The sequence below is a fragment of the Gracilinanus agilis genome, chromosome 3 (genome assembly GCF_016433145.1).
Source record: "Gracilinanus agilis isolate LMUSP501 chromosome 3, AgileGrace, whole genome shotgun sequence".
Lineage (NCBI taxonomy): Eukaryota > Metazoa > Chordata > Mammalia > Didelphimorphia > Didelphidae > Gracilinanus > Gracilinanus agilis.
The window spans coordinates 40,652,168-40,669,971 of record NC_058132.1 but is presented as its reverse complement, the minus strand read 5'-3'; the positions used below and the strand labels follow the sequence as shown (position 1 = coordinate 40,669,971).

The 17,804-nt window shown below is 38.2% G+C and overlaps 1 protein-coding gene across 1 annotated transcript in view; it reads left to right on the top strand.

Annotated features, from left to right (window-relative positions):
- The window catches only part of DNAJC11 (DnaJ heat shock protein family (Hsp40) member C11), a 71,652-nt gene that overhangs the window by 41,899 nt on the left and 11,949 nt on the right, over positions 1 to 17,804 (top strand). The window contains exon 5 of the mRNA XM_044667660.1: positions 17,561 to 17,689. Coding sequence (XP_044523595.1) covers positions 17,561 to 17,689 — 129 coding nt within the window. The remainder of the gene's footprint in view (positions 1 to 17,560; positions 17,690 to 17,804) is intronic.

Genomic DNA, 17,804 nt, shown 5'->3' with positions numbered 1-17,804 from the left:
CCTATTGTTAAGACTATCCAATACTAGTATAGATCCAACCTGGTCATGATGATAGGTTTTTAGTATCTTTTTGCTGTAGTCAATTCTACTATAACATGTTTCAAAAATACAAACTTGTTCCCAAAGAATTGATATATCAGGGAACATTTTGAGCATAATTTGAATTTTGAGTTTGCTTCTGCATGATTTCTTCCTCAAGAAACAATGAGACAACTCATAGTAGCTTTCTGTGTTCCAGGCACCGTGTCATGTGCTGGGGATACAAAGGCAAAATCAAAACAGCCCTTGCCCTTGAGAAACTTGCCATCCTAAGTGGAGGAGATAGTGGGTATACATAGAAATATATACTAGACACAGTGAAAGCAAACACAAGGGGACTTTGTAGGCAAAAGAACTAATACTTGGGGGACCAGGAAAGGCCTCCTGAAGGGATAGAAAAGGGATAATTTATAGAATTGAATGCACTTGGAAGAATAAAAGAGTAAGACTATCAAAGGACATCATGGGAAAGCTTTGTCTAGTTCCTGGCACTATCAGATTGCAAACTGTGTTATAAACTACCTGGTACTAGATTTTAAAAACTAGAGAAACCCATCAGTGGAAGAAACTAGTGAGCAAGACTGAAAAACAAGCACACAGGCTAGTTTTTGTTAATCAGAAGTTGTTGATTCATTGGTTGATACCACTATAAATTTCAACTGGGTTAACTTTATAGATGCAAAAAGTCATAACATTTTTTAAAATTAGAGAATAGGGGCAGTTAGGTGGGTCAGTGGATAGAGAGTCAGGAGGTCCTGGGCTCAAATCTAGCCTCAGACACAGCACTGATTCTAAGACAGAAGATAAGGATTCACATAAATGAATGAATGAATGAGTGAGTGAGTGAGTGAGTGAGTAAATAAATAAATAAGTGAGTAAGTAAGTAAATGTAGGATAAAACATCATGCCTTGCATTGATAAGAGTAGGGGGATAAATTTGTAGCCAGACCTAAATGGAAGACATCAAAAGATATTATCTCAGTTGTATAAAATTAAAAACGTTATTATAAGGGAGCCAGCTGGATAGCTCAGCAGATTGAGATCCAGACCTAGAGACAAGAGATCCTAGGTTCAAATCTGGCCTTTGACACTTCCTAGCTGTGTGACCCTGGGCAAGTCACTTAACCCCAAATTTCTAGTCCTTACCTCTTTTCTGCCTTGGAATCAAAACAGAGTATTGATTCTAAAGCAAAAGGTAAAGGTTTTTGTTTTTTTAATTAGCATAATAATATTAGCTAATATCTATGCAGTGATTTAAGGTTTGTGAAGTGATTTGCTCACATTATCTCATCTGATCTTAAATGAAATCAAAACCTCTATAACTAGAAGCAGAGATGTTGGAAAAACCTTTTGATCTCATAAAACTGACCTCCAAAGTCAGTCTTCACATAGCTCTTTAAGACAGCCATTCTATGGTAATAGATAAGTAGCCATGTGATAGCAACATTTTCAAAAGAAGAAATACAAACTATCAAAAACAACATGAAAATTGGTTTAAAATCTCTATTAAACAAGGAAAAACACACTAAAGCAACCCAGGGTATCTACCTCACCCACATAAAGTTAGCAAAGATAGTAAAAGATGAGAAAACATTATTTGAGGGCATATGGGAAGGTAAACTAATTATGCTAATTCACTGGTACTAAAACTGAATTGATTTACTCATTCTGGAAAACAGTTTGAAATTATGTAAGAAAAGTTACTAAATTGAACTAGAGATTCCATTAATAACACTATACTTCCAAGGAGACTTGACAACAAGCAAAGTGTACCTGAATTAGTGCAGAGTGAAGAAATTGGAGCAAAAAGAACAATATCCATAAAGTCATTACAGAGAAGCACCAGAAATACAGTGTATTTGGGTTGGTACTATACTATCAGAGTTAAGGGACATGTTCAGCTTACAATTAAAGTACAAGTCAAAAATGAGATGAACTGTCAGTTATAATTACCCCACTCAGGCCAGTTCATGAGCTTGGACCAAGTAGAGCTGTAGCTTCTTGATGTCCTTCCCAAGTTGTGGTGCCCTGAACTGAGCATATAGTCCAGAAGTGGCCCCAGCAAGGTAGAGACAGCAGACTTGTCAACTCTCCCAGTCTAGGGCATTGTTCCTCTCTTATACAACCTAGAAGTGTGTTGATTTTTTTGGCAGCCACATCACAGTGTTAACTCATTGAACTTATAATACACTGGAAGGCCTAGATCTTTTCAAATGAACTGTTGCCTAGCTCCTTCCTATCTTGTTCTTGAGAAACTGACTTTTTGAATCCAAGAATAGAACTTTACCTTTTTTCCTTAATTCTTATTCAGTGCAACCTATTGTTCTAACCTGACTTTTCTTAATTACAGTTATCCAGTATGTTGCCTGTCCACTTTGGGCCATCTGCAGATTTAGTAGGCATCTATGGCTTTAAGATCATAATAAAAAGCTTTTGAGCAGCACAGGGCCAAATACAAATTCCTACGCACTCTTTTAGACACCTTTGAAAATAACATTAATCCGATAAATGACTACATTCTAAATCTACCTACTTGTACTGTTTTTTTACTCATATTTCTTTGTCTTTTCCACAAAAGTAACATGATAAGACCTTGTCAGATGGCTTTGCCAAAATCTAGGTGAAGTGTATTTAGAATGCCCCCCCCCCAGTCTACAAGACTAGTAACTATCCAAATATGTCCAGTGTGTACAAAACTAAATTCATTATCTTTCCTCCCTGAATCTTCCCCATTTCCAAATTTCCCTATTATTCTCAGCCACCACCATTCTTCCAGGAACCCAGGGTCCCAGTCTCAGTGTCATCCTCAACTCCTCACTCTTACCTTCACTGTTCTCTTCTCTTTAATGCCCACTCTCTTGGTGCAGGCTCTCATCATGTCTTGCCTGAACTATTCCAACAACTTTCTTCTTGGTCTCCTTGCCTCAAGTCTTCTTCCTATTCCAATACTTCCTCCACTTAGCCTTCAAATGATTTTCCTAAATCTCAGACCTAATCAAGTCACTCAGTAAACTCCAGGGGCCTTCTCTGATCTCCAGGATCTAATATAAAATGCCCTGTTTCATTTTTAAAGACCTTCTCAGCCTATCCCACTCCTACCTCATCTTCTTAAGCTTTTCCCTACACAGGTTCTCTGATTCAGTTGCTTTCTTACTGTTTCTGGCATACAGCACTCTCTCTCCCAAATCCTCACCTTCTCAGCGGCTATCCTGCATGCCTGGGACAGTTTCCCTTATCGTATCCCTCTCTTGGTTTCCCTAGCTTCCTTCAAGATTCAGTTCACATCCATCTTCTTCAAGAGGCCTTTCCTTACCCCGATTTTCAAAGCTTACCTTCCATTTTATCCCGTGTATATATATATATATATATATATCTTAGGTGTACCCAGCTGCTCATGTAAGCTCTTTGAGTTTTTGCCCTTCTATGTGTATTCCCAGTGCTTAGCACATTGCTTGGCACATTATAAGTGCTTAACAAAGGTTTGTTGACCAATGGTCTGGCTCCAAACATGTACAGAATGATGCATTCCACTTTGCCAAATGCATCCAGAAGGTCACAGTATCTCAGGAATTTCAGAAGCCAGTCTGTGGGGCTTCTCAGTGACCAACCTAATAAAAGGACTAGAGGCTAACCTGTAGGGTAGTGAGGTAAAGGAAGTGGAGATGTTGCTGAGATACAAGAAGATTTAGGAGGAACATGAAGGCCAAGTGTTCTAAAGGCTCACAGATGGAAGATTTGTTCTGCTTGGCCCCAGAGAGCAGAGCTAGGAATAGTGGGTAGGAATTGCCAAGGCAGATTTTACCTTACTATTTGGGGGAGGAGAGGGATCGCTAGCAATTATATCTTAACCAAAACAGGAATGTGCTCCCTAGGGAAACCTTGGGTTCTCTATCTCTGGAGGTCTTCTGATGAAAGCTAAATAACCTGTTGTCACGGTTTTATAGAAGTTATTGCTGTTCTGGTACAAAAGGAGTTAGATGACCTTTGAGACTCCTTCCAGTTGAGATTCTATGGCTGAAAAATGAGATTTTTCATTCTTTCTCCTGAATTTTCTTTTTGGTAGCTCTTGCATTGTGTGCATTCTAAGGACAGTGAGTTAACTGGAAACTTTACCAGATTGCTGCAATTTCAAGCCCTGTCTTCTCTATCTACCAGAAGCTAGTCTTGGACAATACCACCCTGGACTCAAGAATCAGCATGAGGCTGCCAAGTAATAGAGCATGATTTAAAACATAACTGGAACTATGAATGCTGCTCTGTCGAACTTGGCCATTAATATAACTACATGAATTCATCTTCTATGGCCTTAAAGAAGGGAAAGAGCCTTTATCTCTTGTTGTGACTTGATAGAAAATAAACTCTTATACTCCATTCTCATCATAAACTAGAAAAGGGAATTTCTAAGTCTTTCAGCTTTTCACCAGTGAGGGGTGGAAGTATAATTAAACTGATTTCCGTAGCTCTGATGAACCAGAAATTCTCAGATAGGGAACTCCTGCAGAGCCAATCTAAAAGTGAGTGCCCAACAACAACCAATGCTTCCAGATAAGGAGTTTCTTGTATGTATGAAGACCTGAGACTTCTGTCCAGGAGGGAGCTAGAATGTGTATTATCCTTCAGGGTCCCTAGAGCCTGGTCGTAAATTAATCTAAAGATCTGAAGAGATGACAGAAATATTCTATATGAGGCTTTCAGACAAAAAGAAATCTTCATTTTAAAAATATTTTTAACCCTTCAATGAAATAGACTTTTTGAGATGATTGAGTAACATTTTGTGCTGATCTTGTAGGCCTATTCCCTCTGTGAGGATTAAAATTGGGATTTTGACTCAGTATGAGAGTTATAAAAGTGGTCACCGTTTATAAAATATTAGCCCCTAAGTCAAAATGACTATTAGCAACTTTTATTTACAAAGAGGTGGAAAGAGTAAAAGTGGGAAAAGAAAAGAGACAGAGCCTTAAGCCTACCAGCCCTTCTCCAGTGACCTTCAGCTCAGCCCCTGGCAGGGGCTTTCCCAAGACCTAAACTCCATGTGGATTTCCCAGTAATCCTCAGCCAGAAGTCCTGGCAGTGTCTTTAGCCAGAGTTCCACCAATGCAGAATGACTCCAAGGAAAAGAAAGTAGCTCCACTCACCCACCCAGAATCCACAGAAATAGTCTCCTCCAAAGCCAAGGCAGGAATCTCCAGAAATAATCTCCCCAATGTGTGTTTGAAATTCAGGGAGGTGCCATTTAAAAGTATCTTACTAATATCTCCTTCTTACACCAAACGCCAGGAAAGGAATGGTAGAAGGCCATGTTCATCTCTTCTTTAATACTCCTTTTCCATGTCATTTCCTGTCTCTCCCCCTTCTTCACAGAAACCAACTGCAGTCTTTCAATTTGCTTAGTCCTACTCAGGGCTGGGCAGTCCCCTTTGGAGGCGAGAGTTTTTGACTTGTGAACTCTTACTTAAGGGTTGAGTAGGGGTGCTTTGAGTTCTTGATTAGTTGAGTTAAAGGTTGCTGATTGGTTTCATTAAAAATAGACAAAGAGAGATAATTCTATATTCACACTCTCCTAATGCAAACTGTTACAATTATTAACAAGGAAATAACTAGCAGCAAAGAACATTCCCCTTTCTGTGTGATTTGCAAACCTATTTCATAAAAATAATAAAATCTAAGAGTTAGAAAGGGCCTTAGACATATCCTAAATCATATATTTGTTAGATATGTGACCATGGACAGGTCACTTCATATATATAAACTTCGATTTCCTCCTAAAAATGGGAGGGGCATTTGATCCAGTCACACTGCTGGGTTTATACCCCAAAGAGATGATAAGGATAAAGACTTATACAAAAATATTTATAGCTGCATCCTTTGTGGTGGCAAAAAAAATTGGAAAATGAGGAAATGCCCTTCAGTTGGGGAATGACTGAACAAATTGTGGTATCTGTTGGTGATGGAATACTATTGTGCTGAAAGGAATAATGAACTGGAGGAATTCCATGTGAACTGGAATGACCTCCAGGAACTGATGAAGAGTGAAAGGAGCAGAACCAGGAGAACATTGTACACAGAGATGGATACACTGTGGTAAAATAGAATATAATGGACTTCTGTACTAGCAGCAATGCAATGACCCAGGACAATTCTGAGGGACTTAGGAGAAACAACACCATCCACATCCAGAGAAAGAACTGTGGGAGTAGAAACAGAAGAAAAACAACTGCTTGAACACATGGTTCAATAGGGATAAGATTGGAGATATAGACTCTAAACAACCATCCTAATGCAAATATTAATATGGAAATAGGTCTTGATCAATGACATGTAAAACCCAGTGGAATTGCTCATTGGCTATGGGAGGAGCGGAGGGAAAGAACATGAATCATGTGACCATGGGAAAATACTCTAAATTAATAATTAAATAAACTAGCTTTTAAAAAGTGGGAGGGGCAGCTAGATGGCTCAGTGGATTGAGAGCCAGGCCTGGAGACAGAAGATTCTGGGTTCAGTCTGGCCTTAGTCACTTCCTAACTGTGTGGCTCTGGGCAAGTCACTTAACCCTCATTGCCTAGCCCTTACCACTCTTCTGCTTTGAACCAATACTAAGTATCAGTTCTAAGACAGAAGGGAAGGAGTTGTTGTTTTAAAGGAATAATATTTACACTTCTTACAGGGATGTTGTGTCAAGAACTTAGAAACTTTCAGACTCCATGTAAATATGAGTTGGTGATCTTGCTATATAGTCTAACCCCCCCCCATATGTTAATAAAAGCACTTACTATAACACACCTAACAAGTAATCATCTATTTTCTGACTGAAAAACTCCAGTGAAGACAAATCTTCACCACTTTCCAAAGCACCTTATTCTGTTTTTGGACAGCTCTGGTTGTAACAAAGATTTTCTTTATATCAAACCTAAGTCATGTGCTTTCTCGAACTGCTCCTGGTTGCCCCCTGGGGTAAGAATTTTGTGTCTGAAGTCCCCTCTGACCACCATCTTCAAGTTCTGCTACCTCTCTCTTCTACACTGGTGGCCTCAGGGCCTAGCTTGACCTGCCTTGCAGTCTCTTCCCATCACTTTTGTTTTCTTTCTTCTCCTCATAGTTTTGACTCTCTAGTTCACCAGTTGAGCTATTGCCCCTCTGCTCTTTAATGTCTTATATTTTGTTCTTCTACCATTTATATACCCTTCCAGTCCTCAACCCTGGATGACCTCCCCATCCACCTTCTCTGTGCTTCATACTTCTGAGCTGATGTACAGTGCTGAGGAAAGGAAATCATGGCCCTTGGTAGTCTCCGACATTTGTGTTATCTGATCTCAACTGTCTATTACACATTCCAGTTACTCTTCCAAACCACCTTTATAGAGGCCCTGATGCCAACCTCACCTCACTCTCTCTTAGAGTCTGACTTTGTCTCCTGGGCTTTACTGAGAAAACCAAGGCTACCTGAGTTTCATTTTCACACATTCCATACCTCAGGACCTTGCTACAGTTTGGAAGAGGTGTTAGGTTCCACAGCTGTGGAACATTGCATATATTATCAGAATTTCTTTACTTATTGGTTGGTCTTATTTGTTTTTTCCAGTTCCTTTTTTCTTTAAAAAAAAATTGTTATATAAGATGGGTTTCTAGGATAATATCAATAAAAACTTATTTTTTAAAAATATATTGCAGAATTTTGCCAATGATCAGAGTCAAGCACCCAAGTCTACAGTTTTCAGAGGGAATTCTATTTCTTTTTTTTTGAAAACAAGAACATTTGCCCTTTTCCAGTCCTGTAGTCACTCTCCCATGCTGTCAAGAGTCAGTCAATGATTCAATAAACATCAATTAATTAATCAACATATGCTATAGTTCTTCTGGACCTGGTAAATTAAACTCTTGGGCCCCTCCATGATTTCTTACTATCTCATCATTTATCTTGAACCAGCTCCTTGTTAGCCATATTTGCTCTGCCCTTTCTAGTTCAAGAGTCATACTCCCTGACCCAGGCCTGGATGTTGAAGTGGCTTTTCTCCTTGCCAAGACTTGCTCCTCTGTTTTTATCCATGATTCCTTTTCATCTGTCTTCAGCAGGAACCTTTTTCCCTTGTCTTTGATCTGTTCCTAGCTACTGTCTCTTTCTCTGATGCCTGCAAACATATTAATGACTTTACAGTTCTTAAAAATACTCTTAAAGCCAAAGAACCATTTCTTGGTCTTCGTCCTCATAACTTTTCTTGAAGCTTTTGACACTGTTGACTGCTCTCCTCTCCTTTGCCTTCCATGACACTGTGCTTGCCTGGTTTTTCTCCTCCCTCCCCATGCCATGCCTGACAGCACTCCCTCCGCATTGCAGCCTGCCATTCTAGTTTGCTAGCTCAGACTAGCAGATTCAGCTCCAGAGCCTCCTGGTTTATTTAGAATTCTCTGATGCCCTGTTACTTCCCATCTTCTATTAATCTTGTTGCCCCTATTTCCCTGCTTTCCATATTAGAATGTAAACTCCAGGGCAAGGACTATTATTTTTTGTTACTGTGATACCTTGCAAGCAATATGCCCTTGCTTAAATGTTTCCTTTAGTTGAATTTAATCACTTCAAGACATCCATTATATCCTATCTCTGTTTAAAGTTATCTGTCTATATCATTTCTTAACTTTTTCTTCAGGTTAATTTTCCCCACTTCCTTCAGCTGCTCTCCTATAGCCTGATTTCTAGCCTTCTTGACATTTAGGGTTAGCCTTTCAGATGAATTCTAAGCTTTTCATATTCTCCTGAATTCTGAGCTTTTCATTTATCTTATTTGAATATTATCAATTTTCATTGTATTATTTCTAAGCCAAAGATCTTTTTTTTCTTTCCTTTTTTTTTTACAAAGAATACAAGCACAAAATAAAACTTGAATAGTTCTGCTTTCTTGGCCCATCTACACCAAGTCACAGTTCTATCCCTTCTTTGATCTTCCTCTTGACCTCAACATGGATTTTTAAAAGTCTTTTTAATTTTTTTATTTATCAGTTCAAAAAGTAATTTTGTTCTTACTGCAGTCTTTTGCATTCATCACCAACTTCAGTACATTTTGACTTTTAACATGAAGTCTGAATTGGTCAAAGTTCACACGATCTATTTAAATAATGCTCCCTTTCCTCTCTTACCAGAATTGTTTTTCTTGGTGTTTTCAGAATGTTATTTTTGAGAGCATTCTACCCCTTTTCCATGTGATTTCCCTTATAGAATTTTAGACCAGGGGGGTCTTATCTGTCCTTTCTCTGAACTCCAGATAATGCCTTTTTTAAACTAAAAATAATGATATTTTTAAATAACAATGTTGAAAATGTGAAATTTTTCACCTTTTTTTTTTTTTTTTTTTTTTTTGGCCTTAATCACTAAGTGAAAAATAACCAAAGAATAGAATAGGCAAGTTATTGATAACTCCCCTTTTCCTTCAATGAAGGGCCTCCTTAACATCTTCTATAGTGTCTAGGGGAAGAGACAATATAGGCTAAAGAATATCTCCTTTGTGTAATGATTTTTCTTTAATGGCCCAAGAATAGACCAAGAGTAATCGAAGGAAAGGATGCACTAATTACTGGCAGTTTGTATGGTCAACATATTTATTGAGGACTCACTCCACACAAGGCACAGAATAATAATAGATTTGGCCTTTTCCTCCTCTTTTTCCATCCCCTTAGACATAGCTCTACAGCTGTTTTTCGTTGATTGGCATTATGAACATCCCTCTCTCCTCGCCTCTCCTCCATCTGGCTAGCCAACCATCACTTGTAACAAATAACCAAAGAGAGAAAAAGAGAAGCCCAGCCAAACCAACCACCTGGTGAAAAAAATGCTCCTGTTCCCAACTTCTCGGCTAGGGCACTCTGAGTTTGATGTATGGAGGAATGGCTAAACAAGCTGTGGCTCAAAAGGCAGTGTTAGGGTATGGCAAGAAACGATGATTCTGAACAGTTCCGAGAAGCACAAGAAGACTTCATTGAGCCATTGTAGAGTGAAGTGAGCAGAATCAGGAGCACAGGCTGCTCAGTGACTACAGCCATGTAGACCGAACAGTAAGGGAAACAGGAGACCAAGCCTGGCCCAGAGGAGGAGAGGCTTTGGAGCCATGTTGTACAGATCTGCTAGATGTAATCAGAGTTATGGGTTGGTTTTGATAAATGGCTTTTGGATTGTTGGGTTTTTTTTTTATATATGTTACAAGAGGACATGGTGAGGTGCATATGTGTAATTGAATTAAATGTACAGCCTAAAGCATCCATTTTGAGAACTACTTGTTCTCTGGGTAGCTTTTCAGTTACTTCATCCTACTACTGCTGACTTCAGAAATTTAGCAGGATGTGTTTGAATGCCCAGTCCTTCTGCTGAAACACATTGTAGTTCCCCTGCAATTCAGCAGCTGCTCCTTGCTGTTACTCTAAAGCCAATGTGGTCATGAGCCTCTCCATACTTAGCTAGGCCAGTCCCCAAGACAACAGATAGAGGCCAATCGGGGCCTGAGCCTTTGAGATCCCAGGATCATTGCCTCCCACCCATGGCCACAGGGAGGTATCACAGTTACTTATGTAAAGATGAAAAAAGGAGTGCCTATTTTTGTTATAACCATGATTGCATGCTTGTAGCCAAAACTAAAGATTTAAAAGAGAATTGTTCCAGGTGGGACAGTCAGGAGGAGTTAACCAAGTGCTTTGCAAACTTCCTGTTCTGGACTTGCCAGCAGTCACCACCTTATTTGAAGAGAAATGTTTTATCTTACAAACTCTTTCTGCTTGAAAAATTATTTCTGAGGCATTTCAGAAAAGACTAGCGTAAGGCTTTTTTTTTTTTCTTTTTTCTTTTTTTTTTTTTTTAACCCTTAACTTCTGTGTATTGGCTCCTTGGTGGAAGAGTGGTAAGGGTGGGCAATGGGGGTCAAGTGACTTGCCCAGGGTCACATAGCTGGGAAGTGGCTGAGGTCGGATTTGAACCCAGGACCTCCCATCTCTAGGCCTGACTCTCAATCCACTGAGCTACCCAGCTGCCCCTAGCGTAAGGTTTTTATGATAGCGTGAATCTGAGCCTGAATGGCAATTAGATTAAAAGCTGTGGGTACAAGTGTGATCCATAAGATAAAACCTGTGTGTGAGTCCAATTTTTGTTTATAAAAATCTTTCATCTCATTCTCTTGACCACATCAGAATTCAGATCCAATGTTTATTTTTACCAAATTCATGGCCACTTAGATAAGCACTTATTATCGAGGGGGTAGAAAGGGAGTTGAAGCAATAACCAAAACCCTTTGTTCTTTAGGAAGAGGAAGAAAAGGGAATAAGCATTCATGAAGGATTTACTATGTGGCAGACCTTGTGCAGGCACTTTATAGTTATTATCTCATTTGATCTTCACAATAACCCTAGAGAGGAGATGCTATTATTATCTCCATTTTACACTTGAGGAAACTGAGATAGGCAGAGGTAAAATGACTTGCTCAGAGTCACACAGCTTGTAAGTATGAGGCAGGATTTGAGTTCACCTTATTCTGTTACTGTGATTTCTTCATTTTCAAAAGGTTATTTCCTTGGAATTGATGAAGGGTAGCCAACAAACATCAAATGCTCCCTTTGTCATTAAAAGAAATCGTAATACACTCAGAATCGTTTGTTTTGTCATTTTCATCAGCAAATTTATTTGAATTTCAACATTGTTGTCCTTTAACCTTAAAATTCTCCTTTACTTCCCCTCATTGTTTCTATTTCAGTTATTTTCTCTAGTCTAGGAGCAGCTCAGAGCACTGCAGTTTTTGAAGGCCACTGGCACTGCCTTTAGTTTTCATAGTTATTTCAGCCTTGGTTTTAGGAGCAAATGTATGGTTGGAAGAATGAAACTTAAGATTTGAAAAATAGTTTTAACTCTTGAAAACTAAGGGGCCTTCTAGTGACTTGGGTGATGGTCACTGCAAGATCAGTATAAATCTTTGTTCTAAACAGAGTTTAGAGGCTGATGTCTCTGGCCTGTGGAATAGGAAACAAAGCCAGATTTAATAATGTTGAATCCTTCAGTTTATTTTCACCTCTTAAACCATTTGCTTCAAACTGTTTGGACTGAAATTACATGAAAACACCATTTTGTGATCATATTTCTTCTAAAGTTCCAAACTGAGAAGAGAAAAAGATAAAGGGGTAAATAGTTTATTCAACAGGCATTTTTTGTGTACCTACTATGTATGTGCCAGGTGTCCACTGTGCTGGACCCCAAAGATGGGGTGAAGGGAATAAGTATTAAGCACCAATATGCCAGGCCCTGTGATAAGTGCTATCTCCTTTGATCCTCACAACTACCCTGGGAAGTTGGGGTTGTTATGATCCCCATTTTACAATTGAGGAAACAGCTAGTAAATGTCTGGGGTCACATTTGAACCCAGGCCTTCTTGATCCCAGGCTAAATGAAAACAAAAATGAAATAGTCCTGGTACTTTAGGGACTTACATTCTGTTGGGGAAAACAATAACATGTACATTGTAAGGAAATGCAAAATCTATAAATACATATATCTGTGTAAATGAATGAATTAATGAATAAGTGAGTAAATGAATAAATGCAAGGTGATTTGAATAACCACTAAGAACTGGGAAGATCAGGAAAGGCCTCATTTAGGAGGAAACATTTCAGTTGAGCCTTAGTGGTATTTAGGAAGTCTGGGAGGTGGAAGTGGAGATAGGTGACAAAGACACAGGCAAGTGACAAAATGTGTGTATAGGAAACAACAAATAGGCCAGTTGTGAAGAGCCATCTTAGATACATGTCTTTCCCAGCAGACTGGATCAGCTCTATGAAGAAAGAAATTTTATGTAACCTAGCATGAGAACAAACTCATGAAAATAAAAAGTAGACTAAGAAAAGTTTTGAACAAATCTATCATGTGGGGAATTAGTAATATTTTTAATAATTATTTTATTAATATAATTAACTATTTCCCGATTGCATGTAAAAAAATTTAACAATCATTTTTAGAAAATGTTTAGTTTCAAATTCCCTCCCTTGAGAAGACAAGCAATTTTATTTCAGCTATTATGTGTGAGGTCATGTTTAACATATTTCCATATTAGTCATGTTACAAAAGAAAACACAAACAATAAAAACAAAGAACGTTTTTTAAAGTATGCTTCAGTCTGCAATCAGGATTCATTAGATATCTCTCTGGAGGTAAATAGCTTTTTTAATCATGAGTCCTTTGGAATTACCTTGAGTCATTGTCTTAATCAGAATAGTCAGGTTTTTCACAGCTGATCATCCTTGTAATATTGTTGTTCCTGTGTGCACTCTTCTGGTTCTGCTCACTTCACTTTGCATCATTTCATATAAATCTTCTTAGGTTTTTCTGAAATTTTCCTGCTCATCATTTCTTAGAGAAAAATAGTATTCCATCACAATTATATACCACAACTTGCTCAGTCATTCCCTAATTGTTGAGCATCCCCTTGGTTTCCAATTCTTTGCCACCCCAAAAAGCTGCTATAAATATTTTGGTACTAATAGGCTCTCTTTTCCCTTTTCTTTGATCTCTTCAGGATAGAGACTTAATAGTAGTATTGGAGAGGCACAGTTTTTTGTCCTTTGGACATAGTTCCAAAATTTCTCCAGAATGGTTGGACTAGTTTATAACTCCACCAACTGTATATTAGTGTCCAAGTTTTTCCACACCCTCTCCAGAATTTGTCATTTTCCTTTTCTTGTTAGCTAATCTGATTGGTATAAAGTGGTATCTCAGAGTTGTTCTAATTTGCATTTTTCTAATCAGAAGTGAGTAAAAATATTTTTTCTTCTGAAAACTAACAATTCTTTATCCTTTGGTCATTTATCAGCTAAGGCAGTGATGGGCAAACTACAGCCCTCCGCCAGCCCTGAAAAGTTCTATCTGGCTGCACAACATTACTCCTAATCTAATTAATACAATGAGTAGGATACAATACAATGAAACTTCAAAAGTTGCCTTAGAAACAGACTGACAGGTGAGCATTTCCTTTCCTTTGGCTCCCTCTTTAAAAAGTTTGCCCATCACTGAGCTAAGGAATAGCTCTTATTTCTTATAAATTTGGCTTTGTTTCTTATATATTTGAGAAATACCTTATCATAGAAATTTGTAGCAAAAAATTTTTTTACCATTTTCCTCCTTATTTTGGCTGCATTTTGTTTGTGCAAAAGCATTTTAATTTCATGTAATCAGAATTATCTATTTAATTTTCCATAATTCCCTGTATTTATTGCTTGGTCATAAACTCTTCCCTTAGCTGTTTAGCAATATTTTAATATATTAAATCAAATCCTGTGCAAATTAGACAACTGGCCTATTAAAAAAAGTGAAATCTTCATTTCTTGTATAATGAATATTTTTTAAATGTCTGGTAAATTTCAGTGTGCTGTAGAACTTAATTTGGTATTTCTCAAGAATTAGTTTTCTCCTGGCATTCTGATGAGGTATAGTAAACAATATGTTACATACCCAGAAACTTAATTTTAAAAGAGAATTTTAAATTTTTTTTCTTGTTTCTAGTCATTTAATTTCAACTTCCATCTTTGGAGATTTATTTAAATTTATTATTGTATCGTTATAATTTCAGAAAGTTAAAACCAATTTTGCATTAAGGGTATATTTGTAGTGGACGAGGGAACTCTCAACTCTACTCTCTTAGAAAATAGAATTGTGGGGAGGGTGGAGCCAAGCAGAATAAATATAAGCTGTCCCAAATTCCTCTCCAAACAACTTTAAAATAATGGCTCAAAACAAATTCTAGCATGGCAAAACAAATGGAAGGATAAGGTAAAACAATTTTTCAGCCCAAAACAAGTTAGAAGATCAACAGGAAAAGTCTTTCTAACTGCCATAAGAATCAAGCGTGGTAATGCTCAAGCAAACCCCAGAAATCCAGCAGCAGGCCTTGGGGATGACTTGAATCAATAGAAATAGCTTCTGAAGCTCTCAGCCCAGGGATGATAAGGGAGTCAGACAACTGATCAAAAGGAGAACCCTTTACTGGCACTGGGAGCATGACTCTGTGATATTGCCTATACTCAGTTCCAGGTCAAAGTCTCAGAGTAAGGAAGTAAGGACCCTAGTCCCAGTTCCAAGGTAGAAAAGAATACTTGTGATCACTCCCAGACCAGAGCAAGGGCCATACCTCTCCTTAAATCCGACCACCTTGGAAGATGAAAGGAGAGAGAGGACAAATGGGGAAAAATAGGATAGAAGGAAATAAATAGTAATCAAAACTGAAAAAGTTTTTATGGCAAGTTTTCTGATAAAGACCTCCTTTCTTAATATATTTTGACCTGAGTCAAATTTATGAGAATATGAGTCATTCTTCAATTGACAAGTGGTCAAAGAATATAGAGGTAGTTTTCAGGCAAAGAAATCAAAACTATTTAGTCATATGAAAAAATACTCTAAATCACTACTGATTAGAGAAACACAAATTAAAACAACTCTGAGGGGGCAGCTGGGTAGCTCAGTGGAGTGAGAGTCAGGCCTAGAGACAGGAGGTCCTAGGTTCAAACCCGGCCTCAGCCACTTCCCAGCTGTGTGACCCTGGGCAAGTCACTTGACCCCCATTGCCCACCCTTACCAATCTTCCACCTATGCGACAATACACCAAAGTACAAGGGTTAAAAATTTAAAAAAAAAAAAAAAAAAAAAAAAACAACTCTGAGATACCCCTCATACCTATCTGATTGGGTAATATGACAGAAAACAAAATGACAAATGTTGGAGAGGATGTGAGACTAGTAGGATACTAATGCACTATTGGTAGAGTTCTAAATTGATCTGACCATTCTAGAGAGAAATTTGGAACTATGCCCTGTGGGCTATAAAATCATCCATACCTTCTGACCCAGCAATATCACTGCTCAATCTGTGTCCCAAGGAGATTTTTTTTTTTAAGAAAAGGATATGAGTAGAATAAAATAAAGTATGTGATTCTTAAAGTAAAGCACCCAGCTTACACCCCTTAACTAAGAATGAAATGTGTAAGCAAGTCTGTTTTAGTTTCAAGGACTTCTCCCTTATTTGCTTAGCCTTAGTAGATTTAGGGGGCATGTGAGTTAGGAGGATGAGAGGCCCCCTTATCCAAGGCCAACTCAGCTGTCTCTTTATCCTTACCCTTGAAAATTTAGGGTGATATTCTTAACCCTCCTTACCCCCTCCCAAGTGATGAGCTTTTTATTTTCTGATTGGGGTAGACTTCGTACCTAGATTGTAAATCCTGGCCCACAGACAAGGTGGATCAGACAGAGGAGGGTGGGGAGGAGTTTCGCATCAGGAACATATATAATGTCTGTATTTGAACCCAGGCATTGCATTTGCCACTAGGGCATTTACCTTTCTCATAAAAAAAGAATAAACTTCCATCTCTTCTACTCTCACTTTCTGACTCCAGATTTTTAATTTTCATGGGGTGGGTGCTCATTTTTATCCCACACAAGTTATGTACCTGTATAGTTCAAAATATTTATTGTAGCTCTTTTCATGATGGCAAAGAATTGGAAACTGAGGGAATGCCCCTCAATTGAGGAATGGATAAACAAGTTATAGTGTATGATTGTGATAGAATACTGTTGTGCTATAAGAAATGTTAAGCAAGATAGCTTCAAAAAATCTGGACTTACATGAAATGATGTGAAGTGAGCAGAATCAAAAAAACTATTGTACAGTAATGCTATATTGTATGATGATCAATTGTGAATGACTTAGTTACTCTCAACAATACAATGATTCAAGACAGTTCTGAAGGTCTCAATGAAAAATGTTGTTGTCTACCTCTAGAGAAAAAATTGGCAACATCTGAATGTAGATCAAAACATACTATTTTTTACTTCCTTTATTTTTCTTGGTGTTTTTTGGGGGGGGTGTCTGTTTTCTTTCACAATATGACTAATATGGAAATATATTTTACATGACTGTACGTATATGACCTATGTGAAATTGCATGCCTTCTCAAGGAGGAGGGAGAAGAGGAATGGGAGAATGAATTTGGAAGTCAAAAATTTTTTAAACTATTGTTAAACATTATTTTCACATGTAATTTTGAAAAAAAAATTTATGTAAATTTGAAAAATAAAATTTTTTAAATAGAATTGAGAATTTTGATCAACATGAGGACCAACCATGATTCTAGAAGACTTGGGATGATGCATATTGCCCACCTCCTAGTGTAGAAGACATGATGAGGTCAGAGGATACTTTGAGGCATTTTTTTTTCAACTATGGATGATGGGAGGGTGGGGGTTGGTAGGTAGGTAGATAGGTAGGTAGGTGGGTAGGTGGCAGAGGGGTTAGAATGGCAGGCATAGAGTCAAGGAGACACATCTTCCATCAATTTAGATCTCTGGTGATGAGAAGCTGAGGGCAGGATAGAGCACTGCCCATGAGCCTTTTGAGATATGTAATTATTAGATGGTTCCTTAAACGAGCTGTGGACCAGCTGACAAAAGTGTTGTTGCTTTCCAGCTGTGACACGACACATTTGTTTTATTTCACCAGTTGTCTTTCCTTCTCCAGGGAACCATCAGCGTGGGAGTAGATGCCACGGACCTTTTTGATCGCTATGATGAAGACTATGAAGACGTTCCTGGAAGTGGTTTCCCTCAGATTGAAATCAACAAAATGCACATTTCCCAATCCATCGAGGTAAAGCCCAGCACTCCCCTGTGCCCTGCCCAGAATTCCATCCAGGAGTCTGGAGGTCCCATAGCACCCAGTAGAGGGAAGGAAGAGTTGTTCAGAGACTTTATCATCTTTGTTT